The sequence below is a fragment of the Lytechinus pictus genome, chromosome 8 (genome assembly GCF_037042905.1).
Source record: "Lytechinus pictus isolate F3 Inbred chromosome 8, Lp3.0, whole genome shotgun sequence".
Classification (NCBI taxonomy): Eukaryota; Metazoa; Echinodermata; class Echinoidea; order Temnopleuroida; family Toxopneustidae; genus Lytechinus; species Lytechinus pictus.
Genome location: NC_087252.1, coordinates 41,229,500 through 41,249,803, shown reverse-complemented (window position 1 = coordinate 41,249,803; position 20,304 = coordinate 41,229,500). Strand labels below are relative to the sequence as shown.

Here is a 20,304-nt window from a genome sequence, read left to right as displayed (position 1 = left end):
AGAAATGGTCACAGACAAATGGTGAAGAGACGAAGTTAAGATTGGACCAAATGTTTATTGCACCAAATGATTGTTAGACGAAATGTTGTTGGAAGGAATGGCATTAGACTATATGAAAGTAGACCATGTTGTGAGTGGACGAGTTGGCAGTAATAAAACGAATTGGCAATTTACCAGTTTTAACACCCCCGTTTCACAGTGTGTATATTTTAACTGGTGTCTAACACAACGTACTGAATACGGTCTCTGTTGTAGAATGTTTCTCACTCATTCACTGTTACAAATATTTATTTATCTTGCAGCTGAGTTTGTTGGATTAAATACCAGGTTTGAGTTCCGATGTCAATGCAATGCTTATGACATTTTCATTTTTCTTTTTGAATAAGTGCAGCATTGCTTGTCATTTCTTTTTAGTGTTCTTTCTCACTGTGTTGCATACTCATTTATTATAACCTCGTACATGGGGTGGTGGCTGCGGAGTGCACTAATCATGTGCAATTACACAGTAATATACCAAATGTATTAATGTTAACGGCAGCTTCTTTGCCGAGCGCCATTTTGATCGCGAAGTGAAACGTAAAACTGAATTGATGAGGTTTCTCTAGTAACACTGTTTTATAGTGCCATTTCTTGGCCTTTCCAATGGTCTGCTACGGTTAACATTTCCGAGTGAAGACTGTAATAGTTTTGCTGCCAATTCACTTGGCTTTTTTTCGCCTCGCCGTAATACCTGTCAAATTAGTACCTCAGTCAAATTTGCTGTACGGTGCACCATACAGCAAATTTGACACCACATAAATCCAAAATATTTAGATAGAAGTACAGTTCATAGATCACTTTTTAATTATGTTACAAATCTGCCTAGGGACACCATCAAAACTCTTTTCCTCTTTGAAGTTGAAGACGTTTTCTCACGGTAGATAAGCACATATTTTGGGTGAGAAATTAGAACCTCGCATCTCAATTTTTAAAGGAAATCATTAAAGCTCACAAACTTCTGTTTTTAGAGTTCTAAAGATATATGCCTTAGTGGTATACTTCTTTTTATATACATTTTTATACTGATATTTTTTTTTCAATTAATTGAAAATCTATGAAAACTGTATCAAGTGATAATAGCTAATTAATATATTGCTACTGTATAATGATATATTGTTAAAGACTCTAAAAACACTGAGTAAAAATTTACCCAATATTGGATTGAAAGAGAAGAAGCATGATTGATCGGTATTTTTTTTACAAAATATATTTTACCCAACCAACATGCATGTTTCCAATTTACCCAATACTGGGTAAACCCATTTTAGAGTGAAATTATTTGATGTTATTGTATATATTATATATAAAAAAAATTTAATGTCAAGTGAATAAATATTACTAAATTCAAATTCACCTTCGTACAGTCATGTACACAAAATATGAGGCCGTCCTCAAACGAACATAATGTTTCATCGAAAACAATTTCTGAGCCCTTTCAAAAGACATCAAAACGGATGTCCAGGATTTAAAATTAAGGGAATAAAAAAAAATCATACACTACACTTCTATTTCCATTTTTTATGAAGAACACCAATTGGATAGCAGAGATGGCCGACGATCGAACAGAGGATCCTACGTTGCTAAATAAGGTATAAAGATAATAATATTACTGCAATATCGTGTATCAACCCCCTTGGTTCAAACAAAGAACATTTTGAATTTAGGATACAAAGCGTCAAAATAATATCAATAAAAAACATATGGAGTAATCGAATTTGGGGGTTATGGATTTAGCTTGTGTTCAGACTGATATTTTTACTGTCCCCGCATGTGGAGGATAACAGTACAAATGTAAATACAGATGTTTAGCGCTTCGATAAGTCATTACAGATTTTCTTTAGCCCTTCCTTGCTGCGTAATATATATAACGCATATCTTAATTTCTCATATTATTTAAATTCATTTTCAGTTGGAAGGGGTAAAGATATTCGACAAGCCATCGAGGGAAATGATTGGTCCATCAAAGGTATGTGTATCAATACAATTTCAACCATGTATTCTTTGCCATCAAGAAAAAAAAATAGATGTGGGTAGGACGAATCCCTAAGAGTAAGAATTCCAGTTTGTTGATGGAATCTCAATAATATTATGCTAATGCAGGCGTATATAGGCAAATAGTGCATGATTATGAACCAAAAATTAGATCTACTTACTCATGAATTGTATATACATACTATTCATTTGTATCTGTAGTTTACTATGGCAACAATCATTTATCATGTATCGTGCTTGAATGAAAAGATTACATGATAATATGGTTTTCATAAAATCCAATTTGTTTTCATCATGACCATAGCAACTGGAAATTTTGAAATATTTAATTATGTAACAAAATAAAACAACACAAGGTGTTCTGCATATACATTTGACAATTCTAAGAGAGATATTAGACAATCATGTTTATGATCAGACTGATTAATGGCAGTAATATATAGGCCACGAATGGGCACCAAAATAAATTACATAGGAACTAGTGTAGGGTTCCATCCAACGGTAACTACCATGGCAACTAACAGTATACATTATCCAATCAAATCCAGTATCACATTCAAGTTATTAAATGTAACATATCGTAGTAGTAACTTTTTATGCAGGGACCCAAGGTATTGGGCCGTATGCATCAAAACAAGCAATTGCTTGTGCTAGCCTTTTGCTTGAATCGGTATGCACACAAACAAGCAATTGCTCATAAGCAAAAACTTTTGCTTACAAGCACAGACAATTGCTTACTACTCGTAAGCAAATGCTTACCAAACACGCATTTGCTTAAAACCGTATGCATAAAACAAACCTTTTACTTGTCTTGATAAGCAATTGCTTGCGTTTTTTCAAGCACCTCCAGACCAGCTTGAGCTCTTGCTTACTCATGGCATTCTCGTTTAAGGATTAAACTTTCATACCGTTTCAAGCTCCATATTCCAGAGGTTATGTTGTGATTTCATATCTGATCAAATTCCTGTTATTTTAGACTTTTTACGGCAATTTTTGTCCATCGATCTACACAGAAACCCCCCCCCCTGATGCTCTGCGCTGTTTTCCCCCTATTTGCGTAATAAAAAATACTTCTGCCAGGTCGGGAACGAAGCGTCGTTGTCCTACTGTGCGATGTTCGCACAACCGTAGCGATCCTTTGTCCAACACATAAGCAATTGCTTAGGCAGTGCAAGCAAAAGGTTTCAGCACAAGCAAAAGCTTGTGCATACGAATTTAAGCAATTGCTTGAACTTGCCCTTTTGCTTGACCAGCTCTTGCTTTTGCTTAAAGCATTTGCTTATAAGCAATTGCTTGTCTTTATGCATACGGCCCATTGTTGGTACTTCATTCACATCAATGATATGTAAAATATTTTATTTTCAGGTTAAAGAGACGATGGGACAAAGGACATCAGTTCATCAACATAAAAAAATGTCTGGTTCATCCCAGGTTTGTGTTTGTTAATTTGTTTATATCATTTGAAGCACAGATATATTATGTCGTCGGCGGTCATCCGAACCGTCGCGTCGTATCAGTCAAATTTAGTATTTAAAAAAAAAAAAAAAAAAAAATCGATTTTGAGATTTTTGCAGAAAACTAAAATACAAGCTCCTCTTCTATTCATAACTAAATTTCTAGGCAGAAATTTATTTTATTTTCTTAGATATGAGAGGATTTTCACGGCGTTGCCATACAATTTTTAATCCCACTGAAAACGTGTACTGAGACAGAGCGATACAACGTTTTGACTGACCGCGATTTCAATGCGCGCGGTCAGCTAAACTGTCGTATCGACCATCTGCACTGCATTGACTTTGCACGTGAAAGCGATACGACGTTTTGACTGACCGCGCGCATTGAAATCGCGGTCAGGGTTGTTGAATACCCTAAGGCGTTTTTGTACGGGGGAAATCAATTCAATTCAATTCAATTCAAGTTTATTTTGCTCTCTGCATAAAAATGAACACAAGTGTGGTAAAATACATAGGAACAAAGTTTACATAACATCAAAGACATAAAAAAGCATTGAGAGGGATGCAGCCAAAAAGGAAAAGAATATCCTTATAAAAAGGCCGACCCAACTTACTTTAAAAAGAATAATAATTATTGACAATATCAAAAGTAAAAAAAAAAAAACAATTAGAAGACAATACAAAGGCATAGATACACAAATGGTAAGATTTAGATTATATATATATATATAAATATTTACAAACAGGTTTAATTATCAAATATAAAGTTTCTGAAGTTACGTTTGAAAATATTAAATGAACAAGATGTTTTCAAATTAACCGGCAAAGAATTCCAAAGTAGTGGGCCACGAAAGAAAATAGATTTATGAGAAAGGCAAGTTCTTATTTTAGGAAGGTGGAAGTTTGCAGCATTTCTAGTAGGGTATTCATGAATATTATAATTTAATTTAAAACAGTTCAATAAAAAAGAAGGTAAAAGTCCTTTAGAACATAGATACATAAAAAGTCCCATTTCATACTTGTACATATCATAAATATTTAAAATTTTAAGTGAATGAAAAATAGGATAAGAATGGGCGTAAAAAGGGGAGTTGTTTATAATTCTGACTGCACGTTTTTGAAGTTTATGTAATCTGTCTAAATAAATATTCGCAGCACTTCCCCAGGCAAGAATGCCATAATTTAAAAATGGTGAAATAATAGCATAATACTGCATCTTTAAAATATTTGGTGGAAAATTATGCAATTTGTACATTATGCCTATGTTCTTAGATATCTTATTGCAGATGGCATCAATATGATTTAACCACGTTAATTTATTATCGATTATGACACGAAGAAATTTTAAAGATGAAACTTCTTTTATCATTGAACCACACAATTTAATATCAATTTCATTGGAGTTTATTTTCTTATTTGTAAATATCATAAAGTTAGTTTTAGAGACATTGAGGGATAACTTGTTCAAGTATAACCAATCGGTAACCTTCTGTAATTCCTCATTAAATTCTGTTTGTAACGTCTGTAAATCTTTGTGGGACATGAATATACTGGTGTCATCTGCGAATAAGATAAATTTAAGTTTACTGGATACATTGCACATGTCATTAATATATAAAAGGAATAAAAGAGGTCCAAGTATCGAACCTTGGGGCACTCCACATCTTATAGATTTCAATTCTGATTTAATTCCATTACATAATACATATTGTTTGCGATTAGATAGATAATCTTTTAATAAGTCTAAAGTAATTCCTCTTATTCCATATGCATATAGTTTTTTCAACAAAATATTATGATCTAACGTATCAAATGCTTTTCGCAAATCTAGAAATAAACCTATCAATTTACTCTTGTTATCAATTTCATTTGTAACTTTCTGAATAAAATCAAGTAATGCTGACGATGTGGAGTGCCCCGCTCTAAATCCATATTGACTATGGGTAAAAATATTGCACTTATTGATAAAATTTAACATACGATTATATAAACATTTTTCAAATAATTTAGAAATCTAAACCGCTCAAACCGAAATTACAAGCATGTAGCTCTTTTGCGATATTTTCTCTGATCCTTGCTTTTGTGTAAAAATAAGGCTACCATTGTCAAGCAATTGTCTTAGTCTTTCCAACCATGTATTTTTCTAGCGATGAATATGCTGTAAGGCTTGGGAACTAAGTTGTAAAATTATAGTAAACTTTGAAGTCGATCTTCTCTGAAATGGGTTTGCACCGTCGTATGTGGGATACGACGGTTCGGAAGACCGCCGACGATGTGTGTATTCTTTGATATCAATATAGACCTGTGATGACATGACATACACAAGTTGGGTAAGAACTTGCATATGGTTGGATCACCAGCACCATTCATGCAGGGGCTGTAAACCAGACTATACATTTAAATAAGGAGAATATATGATTCATGATTTTATGATTTGATTTGATTTGATTTGATTTTTTATTCACCAACGATAACAACATATTTACAGATGTTTACATATTACATTATTATGTCATGCATATAAATATTACAGAAATGAAACATACATGTATATGTTAAGAGCTGATAAAAGGGACCAGAAAATAGCACAAGTGCTAGTCGAGCCTGGCCCCTACACATATTAGTAATATAGGCGAATATTGAACTTTATGACTTATGACTTTATTCAATTTCTGTTCACAAAGAACAACAAAATCCAGCTAACAATACAAAGTAATATTTAAAGTACAATATAAATCGGAATAAAGCATTGGAATTAGAAGGTATAAACAATGAGAACTAATGCGAACTAAAGTAACTTTGACTAATAACTATACAAAACAGAACGGATGGGCTTGCCAAGAAAAGCAAAACTTGTATGGGAGGCAGGCTCCTGAGAGTTAGTTTAAATACGCAAAGGCAACATTACAAAACTATAATATAAAATAGTGACGGAAGATAGTTTAAAAGGAGGCTATACAAAATATCGAAGGTAACAACGAAATAATGACACAAATTAGAATAAATGATCATAGTAATAATAAAACAAAAAAAAAACAATAATATGGTTACAATAATTGTGATAATGAGGGAGGAACAGAGAGGCAAATGAAGGGAGAGAGGAGGGGTGCAGGTACAATTGGAGGTGCGAAGAGGAGTATGATAGGATGCGGTAATAGGTCGGTAGGCAAGTTGTATCCTGGGAGTTTTAGTTATATGGTAGATTGACTTGTTTGTGTAAAGTATTGGCAAATTAGCATCTTGTTAAGGTTATGTTTAAAAATAGTGATGTTTGGGGATTCCTTTGAGTCGAAGCACACTATTTGATTAATTGATATTGAAGTATTAAATATAACGAAACCGTACACGTTCTACCAGAAACAGAATGAAATCTTTATAATAGGTATACAGTACTTTCAGATACCGTGCTATGTCAATATGGAATCCTCTGGCCATAAAATAATGTAATGTAATAACATTTTGAATCGGTTTTAACAAAGTTTTACACGTGTAATCAGCGATGTGTTATGGTTTTATGTCTACGATTCTAACAACGTTCACATTGTTTGGTTTGTTTTATCAATAATTATAATGAATAAGATTCCTACTTAACCAGTCTCATTTTCTTATGACTTTCCTAGGCCCTATGTGCAATCATGTTTGCTGACCGAATTACTAATGCTTTCACACAGCAACAATCGCCATCCCATTCCCGTACTTTGTCATTATTGTAATAAGTGATTTTTTAAATAAATCATACGCATTCATGTTGATTTTACTACTATGGAAAAAGATGTAATTGAAACTTGGAAATGAATAAATGAACAAATTGACGTATATGAAAAGATTCCCGGTACTGCGCTCGTAATCAGTATATTCTATGGGACACACCGTTTATCTCCCCGCTCTCTTAGGCATAATCCCGGGGGGGGGGGCACTCGACCAAAAAAGTGGTGGGGGTGTGCCGCGGGCGAGACAAAAAACGGGGGCCTTGGAGCGGGCTTATTGTAAAAAGGAGGGTCCTCGGAACGGGCTTCGATACTACAAATGTTTGTGAAAACTGGGGTCCTTGGAACGGGTCGCCTGCGTGCGAGTGCGTATGCATCCCTATGGAACGTGCATGCAGCTGGGCTTCGGCACTACTGCCGGGCGCGCTAGCGCAGAGGCGATGGTAAGACAGCGAGCTGCGGCCGCAAAATTGCAACCGGAACGGCGTAACGGAAAATATGCGAAGCCCTGGAGCGGATTTTTTTCTTCTTTTTTTCTCGTGAAGAAGAAAATGCTATGCTTTGGAGCGGCTTTCTTTGTTCTTTTTCTCAATAAGACACAAATGCTATGCCTCGGAACGGAAATTTGAGTGTAAAAATGGGGGTCCCCTCCGCGGCACATACCCACTATGCATTATATACTGAGTGCCCCCCCCCCCGGGGGCATAATGCTTATTCCTCGTTTGGTTTATTTTTACGCCATTAATCATTATCCCTGGCCCATAACATCATCACCTCTTCAACCGCAATTGATCTATATAAATAACACCCCATTACCATGTGTAACTACAATGAAAATCTTAAGAATTGCAATTCAGATGATGAAAAAAAAGCAACAGAAAATTATATATACTAAACAGATTGAAAGCTTACAATGAATCATGTCTACCAGAATGTGATACAAGGTATGTAATACCAGCCCCATAGTATTGGGTACTAGTATATCTTGTCGCTGCTTCTCTTACTTTGAAACAGATAAACGTTATTGAAACTGTCCAGAAAAGGGCATGCAAGATAGTATTAGGAACCAAGCATGTATCATATGACATGACTCTAAATACCTTAAATTTGACGTCACTTTAAAGTCGAAGAGAAGAAATTTCACTTTAGAATTAGAAAAAAATGTTTACCTCCACTGAAAACAAACGCTTTCAATTAAAGACATATGAGTAAATATAAGGTGTTTCCATGTACCCCCCCCCAAAAAAAAAAAAAAAAAAAAATATCAGAACTGCGTTCTTCCAAGTCTGACAAGATCATTAAACAAATAACATGGTTGATAAGTCTGCAATTTGTTTGATAATTGTGCAATATTGTGTTATTTATCATTTTTTATCCATTTTAACTATTTTTAACAGCACATATGTGATTTCAGTTGTATATATTTATTGTCCATCTTGACTTTATTTATATATTAGCATTGTGTAAACATGTACAATTCAGTATGTGACTGCCAGTTACACACTAAGAAATTCGAGTTCAATTCTACACCTCTAGGGTGCGCAGGCTTGTCCCTATACGAGTGCCCCTATAGCGGGGCACACATACACCCCAAATAGGGGTGTACAGTGTGCACCCCTATTTGGGGTGTCAAACGCGACGTTCACGTCTACCCCTTAGGGTGCATAATGTACCCTCACCTAAAAAAAAACAAAAAAGATTGTCGAGACTTCCCGTCCTTTCACTTTCTGTATCGATTTTTTTAGTTACCTTAGTTGGGACTCGAACTCACCTCATTTTATCTGCAGTCAAGATCCTTCCTGCTATGCCAGCGAGAAGTGCCGAGACCGAATGAGATCTCTAGCGATATGATTCGATACTTTTTGACTTGTGCTGATAATTGTGATTCAAGTAGCTCTATTACTGTTTCTCGAAAATTATACGTAATCAAATGTGTTTTTGAAACAATTATCATCACATAAATATCGAATATTTTAAAGATTATTTCACTTTTATAAAGTGTGGCGTTGGTACATTGTTATTTCAGGTAATCCTCGATCACAAATCAACTTTATCTGTACCAATCATTCTCAATTACTTTTGTTGAAGCTCCACATTTCTTGTCGAGAATCTGTACTGCTCCACTGGCACTAACGAGCGAAATATTCCTGAAGGGCCCCTGGTGGACTCAAGGGGGCGGAGCCTCTTGAAGCTTTGGAATATGAGGCTTTTATAGGGCCAAGAGGGGATCTAATTAATATCAATACAAGAAACACAAATGCAAACAAACTACACAATTTAATATTTTTCTAATGATAAGTGACTTTTCACAACATGCCAGTGATACCAATTATTCACGAGGGCATGCACACATCACAGCAGGCAATACCTTGCAGCATTTCTCTTTCACAACCTTGAATTTTAAATAATCGGCTTCGGATCGGTTTCTGATCTTCAATATTTCTAAAACTCCTTACTTCTGTGAAAATTATTTGTTTAAAACTTACCCGACAAGCTTTTCGTGATGCTACAGTAATATGCAAATTAAGAACTTTATTTTATATCTGTTTATACATGATAAATATGTCACATTTTCCGATATGATGTGCTTCGCCAGGAGTCCAAGTTATTGATTAACATCATGGATTGTCAAGTATAAGAGTGTTAAATCATGGATTTATTGTCATTATTTCAAATGCTGCATCTGAACAATTCTATCAATTTTCAATGTATAATCTGGAAATGCGAAATTACTAGCCGTATAAATAGTTGAAAACGTGATAGATATCCGACGAACGGGGCTATCAGATCACTTGTGATCAAATAGATAATTCCTCTATCGTGATGCACATACTCTTGACAATCGCACATGAATCCATACACCAAGCATATAAAAACCATAAAGTTAGAGTAAATAAAAATAAAATCAATAAAGACTTAGGTTTAAAATATAACTGACTTGTTTTTCCCTTTGTGTAAAATTATCATCAAACATCAATTCTACATACATATTTTTCCATTCCGGCTCCCACACCCCACTCCTCAGGGCTCGGTGCGCCACAAGTGGATCGCGCGCCGCTATTTGAGAATTCCTGGGGCCCATTTCATAAAGGTACAGCGTCAGCGTCAAGTCCCAAAACAGCGTCAAAATTTCACTTGCAGCGTCAAATTTAATATTTGACGCTGCAGCGCATTTCATAAAAAGTCAACTTTTTACTGGAGCGTCAAGTATGGTTACTGGAGCGTCAAATAGGGTTAAATATTTGACGCTGGTCATGGGGGAGCGTCAAGTTGACACTGTAAAAGGTTTTTCATTGTGAATAATGGCATACGTTGTGCTCAGGCATGCCCAAAGGGCTCTTACAAGAGAACGGATATCTAGATCGAGCAATGTCTATGATAATAATGCTAATGAAGAATATATTAAGGTAATGCTTTCTAGTAGAAATGCCGTTTCTTTTTTTTTGTTCTACCTATCCCCCCAAAAAAAAAAAAATATGTTAAAAAATTCCTACGAAACAGCAAATTTTTCAGTCTTTCCCAGGGCAGGCAAAGGGAAAAAAATGGAGGTTATAGACAGACTTAAAAAAAAAAAAAAATGGAGAGGATTTTTTTTCTTGTGGGAAAAAATAGAGGAAGGTAGATCTATTATGTGGAAGTGTTTAATTCAAGGCCTAAATTAAAAAAGCCCTAGGCCATTAACAAGGTTACATATCGGAATTCCGAAGGTTCTTTATTCCGAAGGTCCGTAATTCCGAAACACGTAAATTGCCTATACCTCGACGTTCGTTAATCTGAAAACGTAAAAGGGTTCGTTAATCCGAACATTTGTGGCGTTATTTCGAAGGTTCGACAATCCGAAAACGAAATAAGGTTTGATGTTCCGAAGGTTCGTTAATCCAAGTACGAAATAAGGTTCGTTGTTCCGAAGGTTCGTCAATCCGAAAACGAAATAAAGTTTGTTAGTCCGAAAACGAAATAACGTTCGTTAATCATTTCGTTTTCGGACTAACGAACCTCATTTCGTTTTCGGATTAACGAACCTTCGGAATTACGAACCTCACTTCGTTTTCGGATCAACGATCCTTCGGAATAATGAAGCTTCGGAATTACGAATGTATGCGATAAAAAAATGATTTGCTTTTTTTTCTGTTTCTGACTTTAAAAAAAAAAAGTTGTGGCCATGGCATTGTTGAATCCATTTACTGAATGGTTATTCACTGTTGAAACCGATAACTTAAAAATCATTTCCATTTTGAACAAAAATAATCTTTTAAGGTCATTTTCGATGTTTCATGCACAATTAGAGCCTACACATTTACTTGCTTCAGGGTGATTTTTAACAGCACTGCACCAGCATTGGCCTGTGCCTGCCTTGTTGTTGATACAACCTTGCATTACCGACACAAATAGTCAAGTGTGGGACTGGGATTAAACTTGTACGGTAGAAACTTTGTTGAAGGTGAAATTTCGACCGGCAATAATGATGCCTTTTCACTTTTTTCAAAATATTTTTTTCCATGGCATAGGGCTAAAATATATCAATTCTCTGAAAACTTACACAATGGAGAATAATGCTATGCCATCCCAGGAAAAATTAGTATTTTCTTCTTACTCTCTTCTAGAATTGCAAGCCAGGCATCACCATAGAGCCATCACTCTGTATCAACGGCTATTCTCCTTTCAATTTTGTTTCTTCTAATTTTGCTTCTCAAAGGTGGGGGGGGGGGGCCACAGGCCGGCTGTGCCCCCCCCCCCCCCGGATCCGCCAGTACTTTCTACCTAAACTTATGACTTGAATTGAAAACAAAAAACTGGAGAGAAAGGGGATTTCCCCCTAATCAGCCTCGTACATGACTATTCAAATAATTCGCTGGAAAGTCAAGCTGACTTTCCAGCGAATGTGCTTTTATGAAATGCAAAGTTGCTAGCATAGCAAGTAAAAGCTGCTATTCTAAAAGAGTTGCTATCATAGCAACTTGCTATGATAGCAACTCTTTATGAAATAGGCCCCTGATCTATACCATACGTCTATCATCGAGACTGATGGGGTGCGCGTAAATAGTACATGGGTGTCCAACAGACACGGAATCTCGCATAAGACCTAACTTGTACCTCGATGGTATTAAAGGGTGTACCCACGTATCGTACACCCCATTTGAACCGATATTTCTTAGTGTGTATATATTAAATGCATTGATTACTATGATTTTGTACCAAATCAGGAATTCCCAATAATTTTCACATAAAGCATATTTGCAATTTGATTTTCAGGTCAAAGAGCTGACAGAAGTAAACCTACGAGGCCAGGCACCGATAGAATTAAAGTTTGTACGTTAGATATTACTGATACTTTAATTACATTTCTCTTAATTCAAACCATGAAAACGCATTAACGCCTTCGGGGTAAAAATATCTAAAGGATTTTGGGTGAGTTATCAAATGCTGTTTAGATTTTGTCATTGTTGACAGCATTTTTTTTTTAAACATTTTTTACACACAAGACTATGGGGAAAGAGTAGTATGTGACGTGAACAGGGCACCATGGGCATCAGGACACATTGCTATACCCCCCCCCCCCCCCACCTTTCACCGACAAAGTCTATTTGCAAATATCCATATAAAATCACGATGCATATCTGCATGAATACATCACTTCTGGGATCTGTTCATTCCCCCAGGAGACCAGTAATTTGTGCCTGGTGGATTTTATGCGAACTTTATTAGTGGCCCAGGAAACCCAATGAGTACTGTAAATGCAATGTAACCAAGTTTTCCCGTAGTCTGAGTTTCATCCTTTGTAGCGCGAAAAAATCAGAAAAACATAATGTCACATTTTTAAAAGCATATTGGGTGAGGTACCAAATAATAACGGTTCGGATGGTTTCATTATTAACAGTTATTTTTGGTATTTTTTCCAAATCTCGTTTTAACACGCAAGTCAATGGGGAAATAGTTAGTAGTTTGTACGTGGCCTGAAGCGGACACCATCGGCATAAGGGCACAATACAATGCTAGAGCGCCTATTTCATCGATGAAGCAAGAACACGAGGCAGTGGGTATAATCTTTAACTGAATGATACCAAAGGGAATGATACCTTGACTTTTTAAGCTTGGCGCTCAGAATTTTAAGTTCAATGGTAGAACAGTTTTGTCAATTAGGTGGCTGCCAATATATTATCTAATGTCCTTATTAGGTTAAAACTAATTACCACCAGATAACTTGGTGGATGGGCTGCTTGTCTGTGAGCTTTGCCCATCGAGGGCGTTCTGTTTAATATTGCATTTTTGTTTTAGATAGAAACATGGAGGGAGGATTTTGTTCCTTGTTTAAGAATCCTGTAGGGCCTGTATTTCATAAAGTTTGGGTAGGATATTATTTTAAGAGTAAGATTTTGTGTGAGTGATTTAAACTTTATATTATCTATTTCAACAGCCAAGCGAGTTGAATGACGCCCTTTCCGAAACACGGAGACTACATGTTTTTGATGATCATGTATGGTTTGATGTTAAAACTCGACATGGGAACATCGATCGCTACCTAAAGCTTACACATTTTACTAGTAAGTGCATTAATATCGGACTGGATTCAAAATACACAAGAAAATAAGTTAATATAAAGTATCATATTTATAAAGCCCAACTATGTATGTTTTTTTTAATGAAAGTACTTCATTGTTCAAATAAATAATTATATACGGAAAATAATCATGGATTTAGACGTTCTCTAATGGCATTTATCTTATGTACGGATCAGCACACAATGTCGTATGGTTATAAGTAATCATTAGCTTCGTTATGAAAATCCTCCCAATGGGTTGCGATTTTCAGTCAAGCCCTGGAAATTGAATCTGGTGGAAAATGAAAATAATATTCAACTATTTAGTGGAACCTTCGAAAGTGTGTCTTTTGATCACGCGGATCGGGAAAATAGTAGAAACAACATCTGAACAGGCACTTTCCGTAGAAATGACATTTGGATTGTTTGTTGAATTATGTAACCCTTTGCAGCTGACTTAGCACATTAGAACATGTTCCAGTCATGCGTAAAAATACATAACTTACGAACCCCTTAATGAATCATTCTGCTTCCGGAAGGAAGTGAAAGTTGGTTGTTAAGCAGAGCTGTTATATTTCATTGAAAACCTTTTCGGTCTATTTTATAGTAACCTGTTTACCCGTCTGTGTGATGATATCAATACCAGAAATTAACGCATTAGTCTGATTACGAATCTGAATGATGACACTCGTGTAAGCTTGAGCATTATCCGCGAATTGGCAATTCCAATATGGCCTCCAAAATCAAGGCATATTACCCATGAAAATCATAAAATTGCCATCAAATTTGCTATAAAATGTCTGTAATTGTGTTGCAGGAATGAAATACTCTTTGAAAAAACTAATTTTTTATATCTTGATATTCAAAATGGCCGCCACAGACCTCTGAATACCGTATAATGTACAATTTAAATGGGGAAAATTGATTTTTAACAAAAATGATCACTAAACTGCAAGTAAATGTGATCTATGGACGAAGTAATATATGAAAATCATCAATGCTAACACGATATATCATTTATTATGGCATGTATGGGAAATTGTTATATTTAATATTCAAAATAGCTGTCACTGGTCCAAATAGTATTATTTTCTATTATATGACAAAGGGGCCAACAAAATCGCAAAAGTGGGCACTAAAATGCATATTATTTAGAGAAACTAGTGGAATACTGTCTAAAACACAATTGCTAACGAAATAGATTATTCAATATGTCATGTATGTGATAACTGATGTAATTTGATATTCAGAATGGCCGCCAGAGGCCCTAACAGTATTACGTACAATGAGAAAGAGGACCAAAGAAATCGCAAGAGTGAGCACTGAAATGCATTTATTTGTGATAGACATCAATAATTGTATTATGTACAATGCGAACTAAGAAATAAATTTTCACACGAGTTAGCACCATACATGTAAATGCACGTAATTGTGATCTATTAGTAAAATACTGTCTGAAACCATAATTTCTAGCAAGATAAATCAGTTCTTCTGCCAGGTAGGTGATAAATACTGTATTTTGAAAGTCAAAATGGCCGCTACAGGCCCCAACAGTAATAAGTACAATGTGAATGTGGACAAATGATTTTAAAAGATTTTGGCTTTGCTTGACTAAATGGTGTTTTATGAGTGAAATATTGTCTGAAAACTAACGAAATATATCATATCATCTAAAATTAAGGTAATAAATTATGTATTTCAAAATTAAAAATGGCTGCCATGTGCCCTTTTGTGAAAATTATATGTTCTCATTCAAATTGTACATAATACAATGAGGGTCCATTTCAGAATGCAGCATATATCACCTTAAATGCACCAGATATGATATACCGCGTTAGAAACCATGGTTTTAGGCAATATTTCACTCTTACATCACAATTATATGCAATACTTGTAAAAGTAGATTCTCTATATGCATGTAACATAATTTAGTTAGGGCTTGTATCAGCTATTTTGAATGTCAAATACAGTATTTATCACTTACATGGCAGAATAAATGCTATATTTCATTAAAAAGTCATGTTTTCAAATAATGTTTTATCATACAAGAGGATTTTATAGTCAAGTCAATCCAATTTTTTACAAAATTACATGTCCCCATTTGCATTGTAGACAATACAGTCAAGTCCTATAGGGGTCATTTTGAATTTCACAATATAGATATATGGACTGCTTTGAGAGGCATGGTTGTTTCTAGAGGCTCAAGGGGACGGCAACGCGACTATGCACGAGGGCATGGTCTTGCCGATGCGGTACCCGCGAGCCGAATTGAAACAACAATCTCTCTAATAAGCAGTCCATATATATTTTATGAACCGAATTATTAAACATTAGATCTAACGTTAGGGCCTAGTATAGGTCTAGATCTAGTAAAAGCCTGCCCCTGGCCTAGGCCCCAAGCTAACGTTATGTCTATGCCCTAACTTAGCCCTGACCCTGAAGTTGGGTCTCAAAATCGAATATCAAAGTAGTTCATACCGATAGGCCCTACTGTAGGCCTAGATATTTTTAGGAACCAAATTAGGGTCTGATTTTGAATAGGGCGACTCTAGGCTCGATCGAAAGTTCAGTCTTAAATCTCCATTAGAGTGTAATCTAACGTTAGATCTAGTCGACTAAACCTACGTACGTCCTAACGTTAGATCCAGAGTCTACTCTTAACTTCTAAGCTAACTAACGTCAATTAACATTAGATCTACCCGTCCTAACGTTGTCGTTTGTCATACCTAGCTGTCCTAACGTTAAGTTGAACGAGTAACGTTTATTGTTAGAAAGTGCAGTGACATTCTAATCTTTTCACCCGACTCACCTTTTGCGACCATGTATTTGAGCGAACTGCGATGAGACTTGATGATTGATACATCCGTTATGTCCTTAATAATTAAGTTCTCTTTTCAATAAATGCCATATATTTTAACAGGAATTAACAAGCAAAAGTCAAAGATCGGCATCGTTCCATCGATATGTCATATACAGTGCCGGTGTACCGGCGGATCCTGCCCTGGCAGATACTGTTCTAGGCACCAAATCCGCCGGCGGATCCTGTTCTACTCCGGCGGATTCAGTACCAAAAAAGGCCACTCTCTTCGAAAGATATCGTTCTTGCGCTATCGCGATATCCTTCATTCACATACGTGCTTTTTATAACTTAATGGAAGTTTATAATATAACAGTTAAGGAAGTGGAAAAGATTTTTGTTCAGCCAAGGTTGTGCACATTAGTTAGCAAATTGAGAGAGTTTCAGTTTAAATTATTGTATAGAATAGTCTATACGAACCATCATCTACAGATTGAAACTTCGGATGAATGGGTTGTGTTCATATTGTAATATTTCAGAAGAAACATATATCAACATGTATTTTTTAGTGTAATATAATTAAAAGACTGTGGAAGAAATGTGCTGATAAATTAAACTTACCGTTTCTTAAGAGAATAACTTGGAAACAAATTTATATTGGAATAAATGGAACTAATGTAAAAACAGAACAATTATTAAACCACAATATAATTTTGATAAAATTCATGATCTTCCATGGTAGAGAAAAGGGGTTACCTCCAAATGTAAAGGAAATTAGAGATAGATTAATTGAAGATAGAAAAGAAGAGAAACTGCTTGCAACCGAAAGGGGAACTTTGGCATTTCATTTAAGAAAATGGGAGCACTTTGACGAATCAGCCTCGCAGTCTTCAACCACTTAGTAGGGTTTTTTTTAATTTTTTATTACCTTTATTTTTCTTATTCTTTATTCGTCGTTTATGGGGGTTGGGGGTGTTAAGCGAAACTAAGGTTTTTTTTAACGATTTACGCACCCTTTGAAGGAAGGAATGTGAAATTGAGTCAAACGCTTTTTCAAAATAGATTGCAACTAGGTATCCTGGTTTATTAATATTTGATGTATGAGAAATCATATCGTTTATTATTCTTACAGCATCGCCAATATTCCTATCATTTAAGTAGCCAACTTGGTCGCCTGACACAATATTATCCAAAACGGTCTTAATTCTTTTCGAAAGTATTTTGGTTAGGATTTTATAATCTACATTAAGCAAGGAGATTGGTCTTTAATTGCTAATAAACATCGGATCTTAAAAAAAATACGTGGAGGTGCCGTGACCGAGTAGTCAGGCGGCCTGAAAATACATAGAAAGTCCGGGGTTCGATCCGCGGCACCTATGCTCGTGAGCCTGGAGGCATTTAATCTGCAACACTCTTTTATCTTGCTTTCAAATAAATGGAAATGCTATATGCATTAGTGGTAACTATATAGGTATGCACTGTTTTTTTATTAAAAAAATGCGTCTTGTAATCAAATAACATGCATTTTAATTTATTTTATATCTATTAAATCTTTCTTATCACAATTTTAGGGATAAATTGGATACAATATGCATCAATTATGATTGATACAGAGTATTAGATAAAGGCAAACAATGGCAGGATTTTGTAATAAGTTTTCTGAAGGGAAGTATATTTAATGATCATGAAATTCTTGATTTGCGAAATTCCTATGTATTATTATTATTTCCTCCACATTTTCTCGTATATTTTTTTCTCCCTTCCCTCCTCTTTCTATTTCTCCCTTTTTGGTGCTATATCACCCACGTGTATATGCCCCAGATATATTCATCATGTGCCAGAAATGTTAGGAAACTGGAGAAGAGGCAAAAAGGGCGAAATGAGCAGGGACAGAAAGAAAGGCAAAAAATAGTGATATGTCTTTTGTATGGGTTGTGGCTCGTCAGGGGGGCTGACTGTGGCATACAGATGGGTGGGGGCTCGGGGTGTTACCCTCCCAATAAAAAAAGTGGAAAGGGAATACAAGGAAAGATAGAAAGTGAAATATGATTTATTTTCTAATTATTTTGTCAAAATCTATCACAAAATTGGATATTTAAAAAAGTGGACATTTTTGCTTGCCGCTTCGCTCGCTCACAACTATTTAAATACATTTTATCCGATCTGCCATATCTAGCTCCTTCAAAATTCACTCAATACATTGCCATTGAAAGACATGAATCCTTTCCTGTTTGCCCTGTCAAGCACTTAATTAAACTTGGTCAAGGAATCAATGACCCCTTGAAAATAGGATTCATGTTTTTCTAAGGCACCATAACGTAATTTTTTTCACCTAATAAAATACGATTTGAATAACTATAAGTTCTCCCAATTAACATGATTGATAATGCAAATCTTCTTCCATGGGTTGACAAAAGTCTTCTTTTCTTTATACTTATGAAGGAAAATTCAAAGGTTAAAGAAGTTTTAATGAAAAAACAAATAATTCAAGTAAATAAATACATTTGTAAATAAAATTTGGAACCCCCGACAAAAACGTCCCGTGTTCGCTCAAGCATGAACATTTTTTTTATAATCGCATTTCAAAGATAAGATTTCAGAGCATCTATTAACATCAAAATATAGGTATAATTTGAAACAATTTTTATAGAATTTTCAAAACTGTCCCGTTTTTTTATACGCACTGTATGGGGTGCATATTTTCGCCAAACAGTCTGGCAAACTGACACCAACATTGGTGTGAAAAAGCAAATTTTAAGAGATCGATTCATACTGCGGACTAAAAATAGTATAAAAATGATGAAAATTTCATCAAAATCTGATAATAATAAATAGCAAAGTTTTGGCGTATGTGCCAGGTCTATGTAATACATGAAATAGCGAGACATTATTTCTCATATTAATCCTCACCCCCATCGAGCCCTATGTCGAACGCTGTATGGATCCGCCCCTGAATAAAAATTCACTAAAGGCGGACGAAAATCACCCCCCCCCCATTGCGATCGACATTGCCAGAGCCGCGCATGCGCGTGCTGCCGAGGTTGTCTGAATTACACGTATAGTCAATATAACCAAATCCGCCGAGGAACCAAATCTGCAAACTTCAAGCCGCGTCAAACCCGGCGGATATGGTTCCGATTAAAAACGATATCGGCCATTTAGAACGATATCTGCCGGCGGATACGGTATCCGCCGGTGGAACGGAATCCGCCGCTACACCGGCCGTGGGAAACGTCACGCCCGAGCAGGCAAACACCCTAGTAGTCCAGGATAGGCCCCATAGAAACTTGACCAAACCTTGTTTTTTTATATATACAATATTTTTTATGGTTTCTTGTCAATTCGAGGGTGCTGATTACGAATCTGAATGATGCCACTCGTGTAACCTTGAGCATTTTCCGCAAATTGGCAAAATCCAATATGGCTGCCAAAATATGCAAATTACCCATGAAAATCCTAAAATTGTCCACACATTGGCTATGAAATGCATAAAATTGTGTGGCAGGAGTGCAATACTCTCTGAAAAAATATTTTTGACAAAATATTTATTTTCCTGATATTCAAAATGGCCGCCATAGGCCATTGTATACACTATCTTGTACAATATGAATGGGGAAAACCAATTTTCACAAAAACTAGCACTAAACCGCAAAAAATCGCGATGTATGAACGAAGTAATATATGCAAATCATCATTACTAACGAGATATATAATTTATTATGTCATATATGGGGACATTGCTGTATTTTGATATTTAAAATAGCCGCCACTGGCCCA

At 35.6% G+C, this 20,304-nt stretch overlaps 1 protein-coding gene across 1 annotated transcript; it reads left to right on the top strand.

Annotated features, from left to right (window-relative positions):
• Positions 1–1,568: 1,568 nt before the first annotated feature.
• On the top strand, positions 1,569–17,992 carry LOC135154952 (uncharacterized). Its single transcript, XM_064103197.1, has 6 exons — positions 1,569–1,628; positions 1,949–2,005; positions 3,397–3,462; positions 12,446–12,502; positions 13,608–13,734; positions 16,651–17,992. The coding sequence occupies exons 1-6, from the start codon at positions 1,587–1,589 to the stop codon at positions 16,875–16,877; spliced, it is 576 nt and encodes a 191-aa protein (XP_063959267.1). The 5' UTR covers positions 1,569–1,586; the 3' UTR covers positions 16,878–17,992.
• Positions 17,993–20,304: the final 2,312 nt, after the last annotated feature.

Excerpts from the sequence above, each read along its gene's own strand:
- LOC135154952 (XM_064103197.1), top strand. The coding sequence starts at position 1,587 with ATGGCCGACGATCGAACAGAGGATCCTACGTTGCTAAATAAG. Across the intron at positions 2,006-3,396 it reads AAATGATTGGTCCATCAAAG|GTTAAAGAGACGATGGGACA; the intron begins GTATGTGTATCA and ends TTTTATTTTCAG. Across the intron at positions 12,503-13,607 it reads CACCGATAGAATTAAAGTTT|CCAAGCGAGTTGAATGACGC; the intron begins GTACGTTAGATA and ends CTATTTCAACAG.